Source organism: Strigops habroptila, chromosome Z (assembly GCF_004027225.2).
Source record: "Strigops habroptila isolate Jane chromosome Z, bStrHab1.2.pri, whole genome shotgun sequence".
Taxonomy (NCBI): Eukaryota; Metazoa; Chordata; class Aves; order Psittaciformes; family Psittacidae; genus Strigops; species Strigops habroptila.
Genome location: NC_044302.2, coordinates 15,124,914 through 15,144,907, shown reverse-complemented (window position 1 = coordinate 15,144,907; position 19,994 = coordinate 15,124,914). Strand labels below are relative to the sequence as shown.

Below are 19,994 nucleotides of genomic sequence, written 5' to 3'. Positions count from 1 at the left end.
TTGTAGAAGTATGAGAAAAGGGTGCAATAAAAATAATCTAGAAGTTAAACATAAAAATCGGTGAAAACTAAAAAACAGAGACAATCTTTCCTTTCAACTATGTAAGTGCTTCCATTTTGTTGAAACATAGCTTTTCAATCTGAGAAACGTTAAGTTTTTTGAATCCAAATTCTATTAGCACAGCAGCGTCTTTGTACATCACTCACAAAGTAATACCAGCTTTCTTGGATTTTGTTTTCTGAATAGCCGAATATGTTTGAAGAGCAGCAGCTGGAGGGGAACTGGCCCTAGTTGAATGTTAGAGTGCATTTTGAGGTAGATTGGTTCGCTTCAGAGGCAAAAGAGGCCTGCTAGCAGATTTGTTCAATTTGCATGGTGGGCCAGTGTAATGGTTGGCATAAGCACATATGGATGTAACGAAGTTAGAGCAGTGGGCCCTGTCTGTGTTACTGCTGGATTTGGCCCATTGCATCTCCAGTTTCAAGGCTGAACAATACAGCTTTATTTGCTGGAGCTGTCTGAAATACTCAGGGTTCTCCCTGGCATGAGGCAGCCCCTTCCTCTACCTGCCACTGCCCAGCACGAAGCATGAGTAGTCTGGCTGCAAATGGGGAGGTATTTAAAATGTGTGTATTTTTGTAATACTTTGTGCAAAGTGAACATTTAAAATTATTTTAACTGCAGCCAGTAAGGCCAAGCAGTAAGTACCACGATGGTGGTATGGTTTTATCCCTGTTGTTGTTTTTCTTCTCCCCCCCGTCTCCTGATGGACAGCAGTAGCGGTTGCAAACTCAACATGTGCTGCCCTAGTTCAGGCCCAGCATCCCCCTCTTTCTCCCCTTTGTCTCCTTTCCCCTGGAGGAGCCCAGCTGGTGAGAGGAGGGAATTAGCTAGCCCTGAGCTACCGGCACCTCCCTGGGGCCCCTAATCCAGGCGCTGGCAGCCGGCTGCCTTCCTCCCTCCGCCGGCCATGGCCATGGGTCCATGGGGATGGACCTCTGGATGCGGCTGGCAGCAGAGACAGGGGCTGGGGGCTCCCTGGGGGCAGAGCGAAGCTGTGCCAGCAGCCGGGCGGGCGACGGAGGTGGCATAAATTGGGAACATGAGGTTTTGTTGCAGCCACAGAGACAGACCAGTGGCTGGTTGGGGGAGCAAAGCCTTGGAAAAGTTCATGTAAAAAGCAGGGGCTGATCGCCTTGCGTTTTAGGTTTGGGCTCCTCCAGGCTTGCGGGAGTTAGTTGAGCACAAAGACCTTGAGCATCTTAGAAGCACAGGTGCTTGCTGAGAGCCAGGGTGCATTTTGGGAGTGTGAGGAAGCGTATTCTCAGTGTGCAGCATCTCTCTGGAGCAGGAGGTTTAGTTAAACGGGGGAGTGAAGCTCCCTGGGAGCACAGGGAAAGGGGAGCTGGTGCCTGACCCGTGCATCCAGAAAACAGGCAGCCACGTTGTGCCGGAAAAGTTGTTTGGTGTGTGATTATTTGGTTTAGTTTTTCCGATGTAGCTTTGCTCTCTCTTTTCCTGGGATGAAAAAGGAGGTCTTTGCCACAGCAAACAGTGCCACAGGAGCCAGCTTCTTACAGTGGTGATATCCTCATTAACTGAGCCTTTCTTTGAGAGCTTCTTCACCGTACATGTGCTCTTCTCCGCCTGGTGACTCTGTAGTTGGCACGCACGAGGAGTGCGCGTGTGGCAGCCTACACACACAGTTGGGGATTTTTTTATTGGTTTGTTTTAGTAAGAAGTGAAGTAGGAACATTAAATGTTTTATAAGGACAATGTATCTGGAGAACTGGTTCCTTTTTTGAATCTCTAAATGTGTATGTGGTCAGTGCCTTCCCTCATTTACATGGATTCTGGTTTTGCTTTGTTCCATGGTTCAGTTTTATATCAGAATAGTGGCATTTTTGCTTCTCTCAACATCTCCGCATTTATTGGAATTAGGATAGTTGAACTAGCTCTCTTCTGTTTCTTGTTAACTATTCTGTTTATGAAAGCTGCCAACATTTTATGTATTTTTCCTAAAATGACTGTTTTGCTGCTGGAGTCGGTGCTGTGTTTCTTTATGGTAATATCAAATTATAAAATATTTTCCAAAGCCTCATATTGAGCAAGGGAAGTAGTTATTAGAACAGAGGCTGGGCCATTGTTGGTTTATCCTGAAGTTGATTCTTTTGTGATGTCTTGAGATCTCCAATAGTGATTTTCTGGGCTTTTTTTATTTTTATGGTTTGGTACCAAGCAGGCAACATTACCTTTCACGTGAGCAAATTTGGTAATGGTACAGATCTCTTCTCTGATTTTATTGAGCTGTCTCAAATCCGATGCTTTTATTTCACCGAGATGTTTGACTCTGCTTTTGAGCAGCCTTTCATTCTGTTCAATTTTGAGACAAACTGGAGGATTTTGTTTAATGGAGACATTATTTAACATCATCTTGATGTAGCATTTCAAAAGACCCACAAAATCACACGTGATCACTTAACACTATAGCTTTTCAAAATGTTTGTATTGCTTCACTGCACATCGTGTTTTGCTTTCTTTATTCATTGTTTATTGCTTTACAGTATAGTAAGCAGGTGTTAAACCTGCTTAAGAAGAATGCTTTTTATTAATACTATATGTTGGCATATTTGTGAATCATGTTTACAACTATGTTTTTATTTCTCTTTCTCAAACCTCATTTGAAATTCAAGATCTCTTTTTTTTTTTTAGTTGCCTTTTTTTTTTTAATGCTGTAGTAGCAGAAGCCCATAGTGTTGTTGAGAGCTTTGTCCTTATTTCACAGGTGCACTGGGAATTGTTTTTAATCTCCTTTCTGCTTTCCCATTACAGATGGTGATGACGACCCACAACTCTCCTGGGTGGCTTCATCTCCCTCCAGCAAAGATGTTGCATCACCCACTCAGATGATAGGAGATGGGTGTGATCTCGGCATCGGGGAGGAGGAAGGGGGGACTGGCCTGCCGTATCCCTGTCAGTTTTGTGATAAGTCCTTCATTCGCCTGAGCTACCTTAAAAGGCACGAGCAGATCCACAGTGACAAACTACCTTTCAAATGCACCTACTGTAGCCGGCTTTTTAAGCACAAGAGAAGTAGGGATCGCCACATAAAGCTTCACACAGGGGATAAAAAGTACCATTGCCATGAATGTGAGGCTGCATTCTCTCGCAGCGACCACCTCAAAATTCACCTGAAAACCCACAGCTCCAGCAAACCATTCAAGTGTACTGTGTGTAAACGTGGGTTTTCATCTACCAGCTCATTGCAGAGTCATATGCAAGCTCATAAAAAGAACAAGGAACATATGGCAAAGACTGAGAAAGAGGTGAAGAAGGATGATTTTATGTGTGATTACTGTGAAGAGACATTCAGTCAGACTGAAGATTTGGAGAAGCACGTAATGACACGCCACCCACAGCTTTCCGAGAAGGCAGATTTGCAGTGTATTCATTGCCCTGAAGTATTTGCAGACGAAAACTCGCTGCTCTCACACATTCATCAAGCCCATGCCAACAAAAAACACAAGTGCCCTATGTGCCCGGAGCAGTTTTCTTCAGTGGAGGATGTCTATTGCCACTTGGACAGCCACAGACAACCTGACTCCAGCAACCACAGCATCAGCCCTGACCCAGTCTTGGGGAGTGTGGCGTCCATGAGTAGCGCAACGCCTGACTCTAGCGCATCAGTGGAAAGAGGTTCCACCCCAGATTCAACCTTAAAGCCTTTGAGAGGACAAAAGAAAATGAGGTCTGTGGACAGAGAGGAAGGCCAGAACTGGTCTAAAGTTACCTACAGCTGTCCGTACTGCTCGAAGCGCGACTTCAACAGCCTTGCTGTTCTGGAGATCCACCTGAAGACAATTCATGCAGACAAACCTCAGCAAAGCCACACGTGCCAGATCTGCCTTGATTCCATGCCTACACTGTACAACTTGAATGAACACGTGAGAAAAGTGCACAAAACCCATGCCTATCCCATGATGCAGTTTAGCAACATTTCTGCCTTTCATTGTAACTACTGCCCAGAGATGTTTGCAGATATCAACAGCTTACAAGAACACATCCGTATTACTCACTGTGGACCAAATGCAACCCCTCAAGATGGTAACAACGCTTTTTTCTGTAACCAGTGCTCCATGGGCTTTCTGACCGAGGCAACCTTGACTGAGCATATTCAGCAGACTCACTGTAATGTAGGAAATTCAAAATTGGATTCTCCTGTCATTCAGCCAACACAGTCTTTTATGGAAGTTTATTCATGCCCTTATTGCACAAACTCCCCCATTTTTGGCTCCATCCTGAAGCTTACAAAGCATATTAAAGAAAACCACAAGAACATTCCTCTGGCACACAATAAGAAGTCAAAAGCAGAGCAGAGTCCAGTTTCTTCTGATGTTGAAGTCTCTTCCCCTAAAAGGCAACGGCTTTCTGCTAGCGTAAATTCAGTGTCTAATGGTGAATACCCATGTAATCAGTGTGATCTGAAGTTCTCAAATTTTGAAAGTTTTCAAACCCATTTAAAGTTGCATTTGGAGTTGCTGTTGAGGAAACAGTCTTGCCCTCAGTGCAAAGAAGACTTTGATTCCCAGGAGTCTCTTCTGCAACATCTCACTGTGCATTACATGACAACTTCAACTCATTATGTATGTGAGAGCTGCGACAAACAGTTTTCTTCGGTGGATGATTTGCAGAAACATTTGTTGGACATGCATACTTTTGTGTTGTATCACTGCACACTTTGCCAAGAAGTTTTTGATTCCAAGGTATCTATCCAAGTGCATCTGGCAGTCAAGCATAGCAATGAAAAGAAGATGTATCGTTGCACAGCCTGTAACTGGGATTTTAGGAAGGAGGTGGATCTCCAGATCCATGTGAAGCATAGTCACCTGGGGAATCCGTCAAAGTCTCACAAATGCATCTTCTGTGGCGAGACCTTTAGCACAGAGGTAGAGCTGCAGTGTCACATCACAACCCACAGCAAAAAATACAACTGCAAATTTTGTAGCAAAGCTTTTCATGCCATCATCTTGCTTGAAAAGCACTTGCGGGAAAAACATTGTGTTTTTGATGCTAGCGCGGAGAATGGTACAGCTAATGGCATGACCCCAACTAATAAGAAGACAGAAGGGGCAGATATCCAAAACATCTTAATGAAGAATCCAGATACTTCTAACAGTCATGAAGCCAGTGAAGATGATGTAGACGCTTCTGAGCCCATGTATGGCTGTGACATTTGTGGGGCTGCCTACACTATGGAGGTCCTCTTGCAGAACCATCGTTTGAGAGACCATAACATCAGGCCTGGGGAGGATGACTGTTCTAGGAAGAAAGCAGAATTCATCAAAGGTAGCCACAAGTGTAATATCTGCTCAAGGACCTTTTTCTCAGAAAACGGCCTGAGAGAGCACATGCAGACCCATCGTGGCCCAGCCAAGCACTACATGTGCCCCATCTGTGGGGAACGCTTCCCATCACTCCTGACCCTGACGGAGCACAAGGTCACTCACAGCAAGAGTTTGGATACAGGGACGTGTCGGATCTGCAAAATGCCGCTGCAGAGCGAGGAGGAATTTATCGAGCACTGCCAGATGCATCCAGATCTCAGAAACTCCCTCACTGGGTTTCGCTGTGTTGTCTGCATGCAGACAGTCACCTCTACCCTTGAGCTGAAAATTCATGGGACGTTCCATATGCAGAAATTGGCAGGAAACTCTGCAACCTCGTCTCCCAACGGCCAGGCCTTGCAAAAACTCTACAAGTGTGCGTTGTGCTTGAAGGAGTTCCGGAATAAGCAGGACTTGGTAAAGTTGGATGTGAATGGCCTTCCCTATGGCCTGTGTGCTGGATGCATGACCAGGAGCACCAATGGACAGTCTTCAGGCTTGACTCCACAGGAGGTGAACGAGAGACCGTGTGGCAGCCTGAGGTGTCCAGAGTGTAGTGTTAAATTTGAAAGTGCTGAAGACCTAGAGAGCCACATCCAGGTAGACCACCGAGACCTGACACCTGAGACTAGTGGCCAAAGGAAAGGTACCCAGACGTCCCCTGTTCCAAGAGTAAGTACAGCTGAACTTTAGAATATCTGCGGGATAAAATGTAGACCTTCAATGCGACTCAGAACTGATCTGATGTTGGGTTTTTTTTTAAACTGTCATTTTATAAAATTACTTGTTCTACTAAAAAATCCAACAAAAGAGGAGGAAAGGTAGAGTAAGGCACATAGGAAAAATAAATGTTGCTCAGTCTTGCAGGCTCCTTGATTCCTAGTGGAGTGCACCAGGGGTTTTTTATCATAAAACTGCCCTAGATTTGCCAACAGAGAGCTGAGACCCTTGAATGATGGGGATTGAGTTTGTCTATGAATTCTGATACTTCTGAACTGGAAGATCTGGAAAAGCTGGGAGATTTTCATGAAAAAAGGGAGATGCTGAGTATCCAAAACAGAAAAAAATATCTGATCTGTCGTACTTGAGGAATCAGAGTTGAGTTCCTACCAGCAAATTAAACATGAGCAGGAGCATAAAGGAACTTTGAAGGAAAAATTTAGTGAATTCCACCCTACACCCCCAAATTCTCACCTAAAACAAATTTCTGTGCTAAAGAGCTTGTTCGTATGGATGTCTGTCAGAGTGAACGTTGTGAGCCTATTGCATGTCTGTGTGCATACCTGTGTGCTTGTATGTGTGTGTGGATGATTTTAAAAGTGATTTTAAAAGGATCTGCTTCATGGCGCTCCTGTAAGATAAGTAGTTTTCTTAGCATATGTGGAAATTGTTGTCTAATGCAGGTTACATCTAATTGTGCTTTCCTTTAATGTTTGCAGATAGCCTGCTTTCCTGTTTCTTAGCTTAGGAGATACTTTGGAACATGCAGATCCAAGAAGGGTTTCAGAAGTCTACTAAGGAGATTAATATCATTTGCAGTTTATAGTCTTTTAAAATTATTTGTTGACGTTTTGGTTCAAGAATGGGCCAAGTCAGTCCTTTCTCTGTCAGGAACAGATGGAATGAGAAGTAGATTTTGGAAATCTTCTCAGGAGACCAACAGCAGACACATCTGAGTATTGATATCATCTGACATTTTTAATTAAACATGATGGGGTGAGATTTTCAAAAGTACCTAAGGAAATTAGGCACCCAACTCCTAATGAATAATTCCAGCCGTAGATGCCTGTTTATGCCAATCTGCTAATTAAAGCACCCACAAACAGTCTTCCATCTCACTGCATTAAAAGAACCTGAAAATACCATTCAGCCAGAAGACTGGAGGCTCAGTAAATAAGAGAAGACCCTAAGTATGGCCTGAGGACAGAGACTGAGATGCCTGCACTAGAGGTGGTGCAGGCTGTGTGTGTCCCCAGCGGGACTTGTTAGCGCTGGCTTAGCACTGGGGTGCGTGAGGCAGAAGCATCTGGCGGAGCTGGGCTGGACGTGGTCAGCTCGGAGCACGGCACTGCCTGTGCCAGCACCCACTGGCATCAACACCCCATTCCTGGCTTCTGAGCAAATCTCACGGAAAGTTTAATTTCTTGGTCTTTTGCTTTTTTAGTTAAACAACTGGATATTGTTCCCTTTGTGTGCTGTGAATGTGTGATTAAACCTCCAGGCACACACACCTAATTCTGCGGAAGAATGAGGAATGGAAATATCCATACCTCTTGAGAATTCGGCTGGGGCTCTGGCTAGGTCATTCTTCTTCCTCCTCCTCAGGCCTTTGTTTCCTTCTAAATTCTTTAAAACACCTCTGTTCTCTTAGGTAACATTAATTCTTACTTCATATGGCTGTGCCTATAGCCTAAAGTATTACCTTTTCTTTCCTATTGACTATCGGAAGCAGAATACATTGCCGTTTTCTGCTCCTATTTCTTGCTTTAACTCTTTCTTTTCAGTGACAGCTTCCATACTTGTTCTCTCAAGGGAGAGTTTTAAGTTCTTCAATAAGGTAAATGCTTTGAATTTTGTCCCATGCGGGAAGGTCTTAGTTCCTTTGTAGAAGATAATGAAAAATCAGCATTTGTGATGACGGCAAATAGTACCTTCAACAGGTGTCTATGGCCTGCAGATATGCAGATATTAGAGACCTTTATGATATGTATGCCAGGAATACATACAAATATAGTTATTAGGAAGAATTCATTATCTTACCCTTATTATAGGTACAAGACCTGAATTCTGATATCAGTTCACATGGAAACTACTGGTGTTTCACTCAAGTTTCTCAAGGCAATGACTGCTCTTTGTGTCTGCCTACCACAGGAGTTTTCAAAGAATTACACTGTCTTTTAAATGGTGGTAAATCTCCGTGTTTCAGGAACAGCATTTACTTCTTTGGCTTCATAGCAAAAGTAAGCAAGTTGAACACAGTCTCTCTTGTCATCTTGTTAGTATGCTGTGCACAGGTGAAATACCATTTTACTGGAGCAATCTTAAGTGCACAATGCATGTAGAATAATTTGCAGATGTCCAGAGGAAAAAAGCTGCTTCTCTCCAGTTCATGAGCGCTTCTACATTTCTTTTTTAAACACCCTATTGATTTTTCTTTCTTAAACAGAAAAGCAGTTGAAGATTAGGTCAAGGTACAGTAAGAAAGAAAGTATAGGGAGATTAGATTTTAAGTAGATTTCAGAGTAAATAAGAATAGGCAGAATGAAATCCAAGCAAATGGAAAAGATGATGATGACATACAAAATCTGTAATTTCTTTCTGTGTGGGAAATCACTGCACCAGCAGTTGCTGGTTACTTCTAGAAGAAATGAGCATGGAAGCCTAAAGGAATTTCAGGGGGAAAAAAAAATTAAACGAAGACTTAACCCCAAAGTGAAAGAAAGGAAGAAAACACATATTAGCTCTTCATGAACAAAAAAAGAAAATATTTGGGAAGGGAAAAAGAGCAGGAGAAAAAGAACAATTCCTGTTTACTGTAGGCGTTAAAGTTTGTGTATAGACACACATGGATATAGCACCACAAAGCGAGTATGAATATTTTTGTTATATTATGTTTCAGTTTTTTACTATTGAACTTCTGGAGGTTTTGTTCTGAAAATCAGTTGGAGACAGCTAGATGAGGATCAAAAAGCACTCAGAATTGCTTGGCAGTTTGGGGGTTTGTTTTTTTCAATCCATAAGAATGAAAGAAAGCATGTAACCCTTGAAAATGCTGCTGTATTCTGTCTTCTTCAATAACATTGTAGTATAGCTATCAACCAGGAAGAAATTTCTGTGAATTGATCACATTTGTTTCTAGGACTTCTAACTAGGATCCAGTCATAATGGTCAGCAAGATAGATTTCCAGATGGACAAAGTTTTTGCGTTGTGTGCTTGGCAACATCTGCATTGGAGGATTTGTTATTAGGAAATTTTAAGTCAAATCAATGGTCTTCCATAGGGAACATCACGAAGAGGAATAACTAAAATACACCTTAGTAGTAAAAGATTGTTCTAACATCAATTTGTGTTTGATTCTTATAGTTTTACATGAGCTATTCTGTTTGGACAGGACTGAAAGGTTATTTTTAGATGAGCATCACAAGTCGAGGTACCATTCCAGTACCTGACACATGTATAACTTAAGGCTTTTTCTAATTCTATTACGATGGCATCAGAGGTAATGCTTTCATGTTTCTCTGAACATATTTCTGTGCGTAGGAGCTTCAGTTTCGAATATATTCTGTTAATTCCCTTTAAGATGTCTTATGGAGGAATCTGCATGTCTTGAGAAACGTGACTAGTTGTTTATTATTGAGATTTCTCACTGCCCCTTGTAATACTGAGAAGTGTCACGTTTCAAGCTGTTCTTTCTCTTACACAGATTTATCCTTATTTTGTACCTTAGTTATCGTCAACAACACTTGTTTAACATTGACAATGGCAAATGCTTAGTCTTCCATTAAATTTCCATCTTGAATGGTGTTATATTTTTAGCCCACCTAGATTATTTGGATTGAAGAAGCAATGGAGGTGGCATAGAAAATTGGAAGAATGAACGCTATTGTGCTCCTTTACTCAGCTCCTTTTCTCCTGCACACTTTCTTGGACTCAATTCCTTCTCTTTGTTCTCCCCCGCACCCCTTCTCTTCCCTTGTAAATCCACTTGAATGGAGGAATATTTTCTTTGTAGAACAGGAAACTGTTTCCAGATTTAAAGGAGGACAGTCTGGAAAACCCATGGGAACAATAGTTACTTTAGAAAAGAAACCAGAACTCTCTGTTGTTATTACTACTATTTTATGCCAAGGTTAGAATTCAATATCTTGACTTAATGGGGAGCGAAGCCTCAGCTGAATGTCTGCTCATCTGGTCTCCTTTGTCACCTAGATGCCATCATCTAGACTCTGCTAGCTGTTCGGAGTCTGAGCACCTTTGTTGTCACCACTTGTGAAGACAGAACTTTAAAAAGAGATTACTGACCCATTAATAATGTGTGTGAAGCCACAATACCCGCAAAAACAGTGGTAGAAGATCTTATTTGGCACCACAAATAACACACCCTTGTATTCAAACTAGTGCTCCCCATTTATTAAGAATGGAAGTCTAGTTTTGTAACATTCTTTTAAAGAGAATTATTAGTGACCCAAGAAATCAGCTCTTCCATCTCTTGCATATACATTTGGGTGCTAATCTAGTTGTACTTATTTTATGGCCTGTATAAGGCCATTTATTAATCTCACTCCATATTGAGCAGGGTACCCTGTCACAAGAGCCATTGCCTCAGTTAAGCTGCTCTTTGCACGCATGTGTCTCAGCTGAGGCTGAAGATAATACCAAGAAGAAGTCTGAAATCTGCCATCTTCTCTGAGGAGTGTCATGCCAAGTGGAGTGTTTTATAAGTTTGTGAAATCGTGTGGAGGAGTTTGCGCTGGGTCTGTGGGTAAACAAAGACATCCTGTCTCCAGATCTGTTAGCAAGTAGCTTTCAGAAGCACCAAAATCGATTAAAAAAAAAAAAAAAAAAAAAAAAAAGAATCATTTGTCTGCGTTTAATATAACTTTAAAGGTTTGAAATAGAGTTGAGCTGAAATATTGTCCTTTTTAGGTAGTTACTTATGGAACACTTATCTCAAAACAGAGATAAGTGTTGAACAAGGCACAGATCTTAGTCAGCTTTGAAGTTTTAAAGAGGAAGGTTTCAAGTTTTAATCGTGACCACATGAATCCCTCACCGCCCAAATCCTGTTTTTCTCCTCCAAGGTTTTTTGTGTTTTGCTTTGTTTTTAAAGTTAGGAGACCTCAGCATGTGTATGCCAGCGTATTTTAGAGGACATGTGTATGTGTGTGTGCTGTGCTTGTCTGCCAGAAGAGACTCCCAAGAAAGAGTGCTGCAGAAATCCAGCTGCTTTCCATTAGCAGCCTTGATTTCCGAATGGACTCCAGGAGGATACTTTCTTGAGCTGCCTAGGGATAACTAGCCAATCCAAACTGTTTCCTTTTATATGGTTGGCTGTGTTAGGTTTCGGCCAATGGAGTGCAGCCTTCTTCCTATTATCATGTTAATCACCCATTGTTATTTTAGCCTGGAAAGCCCTGCCTATGTGCAAACACATACTGCGTACGGAATTCATGGAATAGGCATAACATCCATAGACTGGTGCATTTGTTGTTATGGTATTACAGCATGTTCATTAACTTCCAGCAGGCTAACTTGTTGCCATTGATGACATGGGAAGTAGTTAAGAAGCACTTGGCAGCACCTAATTTGTTCTTTCCTCAGCAGGTGTTCAAGGAAATTGGACCCATGCGCAGAGGAGGTGACAGCAACTCCTCTGTTTAACTCAAAACTTCTGACTTATTACTGCTGTCCTAAAAATGGGATTCTATACTTAGGTGTGGGGCAGAGGCTGTAAGAAAAAAATCAAGTGCATCTAAAAGTGCACAAAACCCACCTACAAAATATTTTCCTTCAAAAAAGTTAAGCGGGTGTTGTTTACTGAATTGGGTTTCTCAGTGTTAATGGCTTGGGATTCTCATCCATTGCTCAGCTAACTGAGCTTGTGGCCAGCATGTGGAGATTTCACATACGCTCTGCTGCCATCCACACTGGCTGTATGGAGATGGACCGCATGCTCAGGGCTGGTGGCAAATGCTGCAGTAGGAGTTATTCTCTAGGAAGAAGTAAGCACAAAAAGCCCAATTTTTCTAAATTGCACATCAAAAGATGTCTATTTAGATAGCATATTCCCATGCAGTCAATGAGCATGCACATTAGACCAAAACACCGTACTCCTACTTTGGGAAATAAGAGTTTCTGCAAGTATACAAAAAACCACTTAGCATTCATGTTCTGTTCTTTTCCTAATTTGGGTGTCTAACTTGTCAACATGCATTTTAATTTCTAGAAATGATTTCTTTGATTTTTTTCTGTCGTGTTACACAAGTACAAACACCATTGTCAATCTGAGTGCAAACCCCATTTTCCCTATTTGAATAAATAGTTCATATAATTGCCTCTGCACACTGTCTCCTGCCTTCTGCAGCTAAGCCTCCCTGGTATGACTCTGGGACAGAGAAAATGCGCAACAGATTGTGCTAGGAAACAATTCCTTGTGGTAATGCAATTTTTCCAGGTTTTTTGATGGATGACCAGTACAAAATATACTTTTTTTCCTTTCACTGCCCAAAGTAACTATAGGTGTTTTGCCTACTGTATTTTGAGTTTAACTAAAGGTGAAATTTTTTGAGAAAGTTGATCTGAAAACAGAGTTACTTTCAATGTCTTTTATTTCACTCTACAGGAATTTTTACTGCAAGGAGTTAAATGACATGAGCAATCTTATTATGGCTTAAGCGCTCAGTCAGAGTTTCAAGTACTATAACTTGAAATTTTTAAAGCTGAAATTAAAAATTCTCCTAAAGCAGGCTGTTAATTAGAGGGTGTATTTATGGTCTCAAAAAAGTCTAGCCCAACTTGGTGACTTGTTGGGGACATATGAGCAGAAAAGGCCTCAGTGGAGGGAAGTTGAAGCATATAACATGCTTTATTCATGATCACACTTGCCTTATGCTACAGTGCAGTTTTCTCTAATCTCTTTTTGGTTATTAAACAGAAAAAGACCTATCAATGCATCAAGTGCCAGATGACCTTTGAGAATGAGAGAGAGATACAAATCCATGTCGCTAACCATATGATTGGTAAGACATTCTTTAAACTAGGCCACTCATTGGCTGCTTGTTTTTTGCTACTCTTTGAAACTCACTATTCTGATAACTTGTTAATATTCATGCTGTAATTTATTTTTTTTATCTTTCAAGGAAAATGATTTTGATGTAATGATTCTTCACTTCAAAGCTTTTTAAATATGTGGTTATAAAAGTGTTACTGCTGAGCTTTTTCTTATCCTTCTGAGTCCTCATGTAGCATTTTCATTTATATTAAAATCAAACTTTTGACAGTATCTTCCATTTGATAGCATAAATTTCGCTCTATCCATGTAAAAAGTACTTGCCAGTTGTCAACCACTTAGGAGCAATTATGTTTCAATTTTATATGTCATGACATTGAATAGATTTAACTGCTAGCATTTTCCCAGCTAAGTATGGTGAATTCCTGAGGAACATTGTCAAAACAAAACACTTACAGAGTTATTTCAGTGGGTTTTTTTTCTTCTTTTCCCAACAATTCTGGGCTTCTGAAAGTTCAACTTTTCAGAGGTACAAGTGTTTTAAAAATCAGTGCTTGCTGCCTTCTACACGGTCCTGTTGCAAGAGTTCGTAGTGAAGTGTTATTTTAATCTGATGGATTGTATTTCTGCTGCAGCTGTATGATTGCTTTCCTGACGAATGCAAAGAAATGTTTTGCCTGTCTGTACAGATGTTATAAATATAGGTATTGGCCCAAGAGGTCAGTTTATTTTGATGCGTAGACCAGAAAGGATTTACTTACACATGCCACTGTAGGCATATGTTGGACGAGACCCTTCAAGGACCCTACAGCGCAGTCTGTGTGACATATGTTCACATGCAGCATTTACCTCCCATAAGCATAATGGTTTTCCTTCAACAATTTTACATTTAGGAAACTATTCTCCTGTCAATGCATGTATGTAACTCCTATTATCTTTGAAGTGAATTATGCATAAATACCAGAGAGAGAAATATGAACTGACACGGTATTCACACTCCCAAACCCAAATGAAAAGTATATGTGTCACTCACAACAATTTTCGTCTGAGAGCCAGGCAGGAGTTTGAAGTCAATGTCAAGCAGGTTAAGATGAAGGTATCTAAAAATGTTTGGTTTTGTAGCAGGTGTTAATGTAATGTCCTGTTTGCAAGCTTGAAGAGTGAGATCCTTGGTTAATTGGACCACAGTGATTTCATGTAGCTCCCCCTAAATTTTTACCTTTTTTTTTAGGAAGCCTGAAAGAAAGAAGTCCTTAAGCAAACCTGGTACTTGTTTCAACTTCATTTGTGATCCAGTGGCTAATAAATGATTTTTAAATACAAAGGTTGTGAAGTGCCAAGTCAAGGTTCTGCTTGATCTGAGAGGGGAATTCTTTTTCCTTTTGAAAAGATGTAATTTCTTCATTTTCCAGTAACTGATGTGTGAAGTTTATTTATGTATATCCCCAAATTAGTGCTCTCTGGAATAATACATGATGACATTACAAGATTCACTATTAGTTCTATTGGAAAACAACAGTGATAGGAGGCATGGGCAGCTGAGAAAAGTGTGGTACTGCTGTTTGTGAAAACTGTACCTATTGTTTCCTTGGAGCCATACATAAGTTATTATACATATTTGGAAAAACTCTATATGAATACAAAGGTACCTACAGACTCAGTGCTGTGACCTGGAACATTGCAAATACCAGGACATGGTGAGAAAATGCATGATTATTCCATTGTGGTGTCAAGTCTTTGTGTCGCTTTGCTGAGATATGGACTGATAACATTTGTTAAGTTCAAGTCATCGCTCTTTTTTTATGGTGCAGTTTAGGAAAGAGTAAAGTATAGAAAGCTTCAATATGGAGCCAAGCTTTCTCCCATTGTGGTCATCTCAGTGCACAAGGCATTTGGGCCTGCTCTCCTTCAGGACGGGTGACTGCTTCTAAAAGGTGTTGCCAGTGAGTCTGCTGATGGTATTTATTTTTTTCTGGGGAATACTGAAGGTGAAAGGAGAGGCTAGATGTCACCATTTCTCCAGCAATAAATACTGTGCAGATTTTCTGGTGATAATTTGCATAGTCCTGAGTCAGAAAGAGTAAGAACAGTGAACGACTGCCTCTTGGGCTTGGTCCTGTGCCCTTTGTTCTAAAGCCTGACATCCCTTACTCAGGCCGTAGGAGAGATGGGCATGTGCCTCCTCACCGCTCAGGCTGGTTTGTCACTTACAAAATAAGGGGAGCAAGAGTTTCCATTCTCGGTGTTAGACCAAGTCTAGCCAGATGGGCAGTGAGAGAAAGAAGTTAGTGTAGCTGTTTCTACAGCCCAGGTCTGTGTCACAGGGATTATTAATGTCATCATTGTCAATTTCAGGTCTATAGATGAGGTTTGTTTGTGCTGCAGGGGCTCTGAGATCCCAGGGTGAAAATACAAGGTTTTGGGGAGTGGGGGGAAGCTTACACTCAGACTGTGTCTCCCCAGGAGCTTAAGGTTAAACTCATCTCAAAGAACTTGTATCTGTCTAAAATTAAGGTGTCTGGTTTAATATAGTCATTGAGATGCTGTCTGGGGAAAATGAATGATTGATACCAATCTAAGATAAGTGTTTGAGGAGGATAAGCATTTCCAGGGAGAGATTTTTATCTCTCTTTTGAATTTGAAGTGAGTCAAGACAATGAAGTTAGCCTTGACATGTAATTTTTAGGTAAAAAACCTCCTTGGCTTTGATAATCCAAGACCTCTTAGCAGCACTTTCTTCTCATACTTTGAGAAACACAAAATCAGTAGTTGAGATGTCCTAAGCACTTGCTTATGGTTTTATTCTGCTCAAGCGACTGTCAACAAAGGGATCCCTGCTCTGTAGCAGCAACACCTCTCAAGTATCAGTATGTGTAATATGATTAAATAATTCAATTATTTCTTACTTCATAGTCTTGAAAAGTGCATCCAGTTAAGTTGGCTATGCCTCTCTCTTCAACCTCTTGGCTCCTCAGTCTGAAGTCGGAGGCCCTGCTCATAATTCATGGAGGTAGGGGGTTTATTTTTTTTGAAGCAGTATGCAGGGAATTTCCAGTGCTACTCCTACACACCGCTTTGAAAAATTACTCTTCTGCACTCTAGCCCTTCATATCCTGTGCACAAACACAGAGGCACATTGGGTCCTGTGCAGGGTCCCTGGGGAAGGAGCAGGCTGGATACATCCCCAGAGGAGGTAAATGGTAGATGTTTTGTTTCATTTTACACTGGGGCCTGTAGGAGGGCTGTAAGCAGGAGAACAGACCTCCTCAGCTGCGCCTAGCCAGGAAGGGATCTGTTTAGAAATGTTTTCAGCCAGGGAATGTGGGGTGTTCAGGGTGGAATTTTTAGAGAGCAGAGGTCTTTGAAACATTGCACTGATTGGGGCTCCTTTGAAACATTTCCATGCCCACAGAAAGGGGATCCCCTTTTGAAACATTTTCAGGCACTGGGGAGTCCACCTTTGACTATATCAAAAACTTTCAGTAGTTCTTGCTGCCTCTGTACTTGCTTACCTCCTGTTGCGCTGACCTGGCCATGTTTAAAGCTTCTCTCCCTTATCTCCCTACCTACCACTGCCTCTGATGTGCAGTCTCTACTAGATGCAGGGAAGGATGGGCATATGCAGCCGCGGGCTCTACGGGGGGCACTGAGCAGCCATGGCAGCAGCCAGAAACGTGGAAATCTGTCAGTGCAGCTTCTCTCCAATGTCTGGGGGAGCCATGGAACTTCAGTCTCCATCACAGAGCCACCACCAAGTCCCCACAGCATGTGAGTGGTGGCTGCCCTGGGGAAAGGGCCCCAGCACTCACCCATTCTGTGCTGCCAGCGGCGGACCCCACTGAGAAACCTGCACAGGGAACATTAGGATTTAGCCCTGGGGTTTCCTTTTTGTTTTTTTACAGCTGTGCTGTTCCCAAAGCCAGGCTGGGTACCCTAAGTAATCTTTTGCAGGGTGCACAAAATTCCACAGATATGTCACTCTCCGAGCAGGCCAGGTCACCCTGTACCATGGAAAAGTGCATTCGGATCCGTGCTGCGTCTCTCAGCTGTTTCAATAAGGGAAGTGGCCACAGCAGTAGTCTCTCTCTCGGTAAGATGGGGGGTGTTTCCTATTTAGTGTCCAAAAAGATAAACAACTGTCCACACCCTACTTTCTCCCTTTCTCTAAGAAAGCCTCCTGGCAGTCATGCATGGGAAACTCAACTGCAGTGCCGTTAGTGCTGGAACAGGGAAAATAATGATTGCTGGTCCCTCTCTAACACTGGGATAGCCGCAGGACTTTCCTGCCTCTGGCTCCAGAGGTGTGTAAGGGTTTGTGGGCTCATGAGAGCTTGTCTAACTCCTCGGAGCTAAGCAAAGCCCTTCCCTGGTGCCACTCCTGTCCTTATATGTGCAATTGTCGGTGCTCCCAGTCAAAATTCATGTCTGGATGCTGGTGAGCAGCGAGAGAGGGAGAGGGGCGCAGGCTGGACATGTTGCAGTATGTGCATGAGGCCCTGTTTGTGCTTTGAGAGCCACTGGGGACAAAAGGGAGTGCTGGAGGGAAGACTTCCAGAAGTCACATGGAAACTGTTCAGTGGTCTGGTTCTTGGACTGCTGTCTGGATAAATACCTCCCTGTTTGATGTGATGTGGACGACCAGTTAAACACCGTTTTTGGAGGAATGGGAGGAATTTTCTGAGTACTATCATAAGCCATGGTATATCGTACATTGTATGTAGTGCAGGACTCCAAGTATCTGAATTACCTTTTCTGCCTTTGGAGATCAAGTTTCAAGTTCTGGAAACACTCTGCCAGTATTAAAAACAAAGAGGAGAATTAACGTCCATTCACTGTTAGGTTTCTTTCAGATGCATAAAACTATTCTAAACAAAAAATGACCAAATATACATTTGTTTTTTTGTTGACATCTAAAAATAACAGAATATCTATAATTAACAAAATAAGTTTGTTGCTCATAGAGGTCAAATTGCAATAGTAATCACAGAAATAATATTCTAAAATGCATCAATTTAGAAAGCTGATTTTATGTTCGAAAGAATTCGCAGTTGATACCAAGCTCGATCATTGAGATGAAACCAGCACAGTGGTGAAGGCATTGAGATAGTATTAAAAATCAAACATAAACCAATGCATTCCCAGTTATGTTTTCCTCTTCCGTTTAAAAAATGGAAGCAGAAAGTTTTATCTTTTGATTTAGGAACTCATAGTTTTCATAAATTCAGATCTTAACAAAATGGCTAGTTTATATATTATGTAAATAAACATTTGGACTCATTTTGGATGGTCTTGGACTCTGGCATGTCATGGTAGATTCTAACTGCATGTGTATGTGAAAAGGATGTAGGTTTGGATCATTTTTGCAGAACTGACTTCTATACGTGCGGTACTACTAGCCCTGGGCATCTCTGATGGGGATGCGAAGCATTTCTGATACTCAGGCCTGATCTTGTGAAATGCTTTGTTTCTTGTTCTCATTGATTTGGGAACTGAGGACAACCAACACGTCTCAGAATCTCTCTTATAATAAAACATCTTTTATATGAAATACTAAAATTGGAGCCCTGCACAGGAAACATTAGGATTTGGCCCAGGGTTATATTGGAAGAAGGACAGGTTTAATTCGTGTAAAATTCCCATTTTCCTGTGTTTAACACAGTACTTGAATTGATTTAAAGTTTAAGGGTGCTATTTGGTAAATACATTCCCTTCCATTAAGATACCGTCATGATATTGTGTCCTGAAACAAAACTGTTTAATTCTTGAGGGAAACTCTTCAGACCTAAGCGCTACTGTTAGTTAAAGCATATACATAGTAGCGATCATGATGACATTGTAAAGCACTGTCTTGGTAATGGCTTTCAGGCAGTAAGGCAAATTAAAATGTGCCAGATTGTTTTTGAAGCATTAGATGCAAATTATCACCACGAACATATTTCTGGGCTCAACAGCTGAATGTGTGAATTAATTATGGACACATTAGGAACTCAAAAATATTTTTTTAACTTTGATGTTTATAAAGTGTGTTCCAAGTAATTGCTCTTTTAATGCAGAAACGAAGGTACATCCTTCACATATTTACCCAGCGCTTGCTTCAATATCCAATTCTATGTGGGCTTGCCTTAATTAACAATATGTACTAGATTTTCATTTGGCTGGCTATTGTGAAAGAGTGATTTTAGGGAAAAAAAGCTAAGTGTATTTATCTTAATAGATGAACAACATACATGATGTTTCCACATGTTTCCACACGCACATGAGAGCCATACTCCCACCATGTGCGAGTGCCACGGGCTGGCCAGAGCCCTGCCAGTGCTGCTGCAGGAGACTTTGCCCGAGCGGAGCTTGCTTTGGGCAGAGGGATTTACTTATGCCAGTAGGTCCTCATGTTATTTTGTCCAACCATAAGCCCTGGGTTTCTATTTTTTGTGTTAATTGTCTTTGGCATTGAACACTTGTGCAGGTAGTTAAATAACATTGTAATGAGTATAGAATTTGAAAGGCTAGAAATGTTTCATTTTAAAAGCTGCACTTTTTAACAGTGTAGCTGCAATTTTTAACTGAAAGCCGGGTTGCCATTGCTAACAGACAGAAGCATCTACCTATAAGATAAACAATATTGTCCCTTAATATAATCTATTATTTAATTGGTTTCTTACTTTGAAACTTGTTTCATAACATTGCATTTTTACTGTCTTTTCTTTTCTAAGGCTGGAAAAATCATTATCCCAAATCTTAATAATTTTATCCAATCATATTGTGCAGCTGTGGCCTCATGTAATGGTTATCTATGCATATTTGTTAATACAAATTACTCTGTTTTATGAGAATGTATTTTGTTTTGCTTTCCACCAGCAAAGAAATAACATTTCCCTTAATA

At 41.4% G+C, this 19,994-nt stretch overlaps 1 protein-coding gene across 5 annotated transcripts in view; it reads left to right on the top strand.

The window, feature by feature from the left end:
- ZNF423 (zinc finger protein 423) overlaps positions 1-19,994 on the top strand; it is a 234,053-nt gene that overhangs the window by 131,753 nt on the left and 82,306 nt on the right. For all 5 annotated transcript variants that reach the window (XR_003995063.1, XM_030512116.1, XM_030512117.1 and 2 more), the window contains 2 exons: positions 2,833-6,056; positions 13,040-13,124. Coding sequence is in view for 4 of the 5 variants with exons in the window: in XM_030512116.1 (XP_030367976.1) it covers positions 2,833-6,056; positions 13,040-13,124 (3,309 nt within the window). In the remaining variant the exon portion in view is untranslated. The remainder of the gene's footprint in view (positions 1-2,832; positions 6,057-13,039; positions 13,125-19,994) is intronic.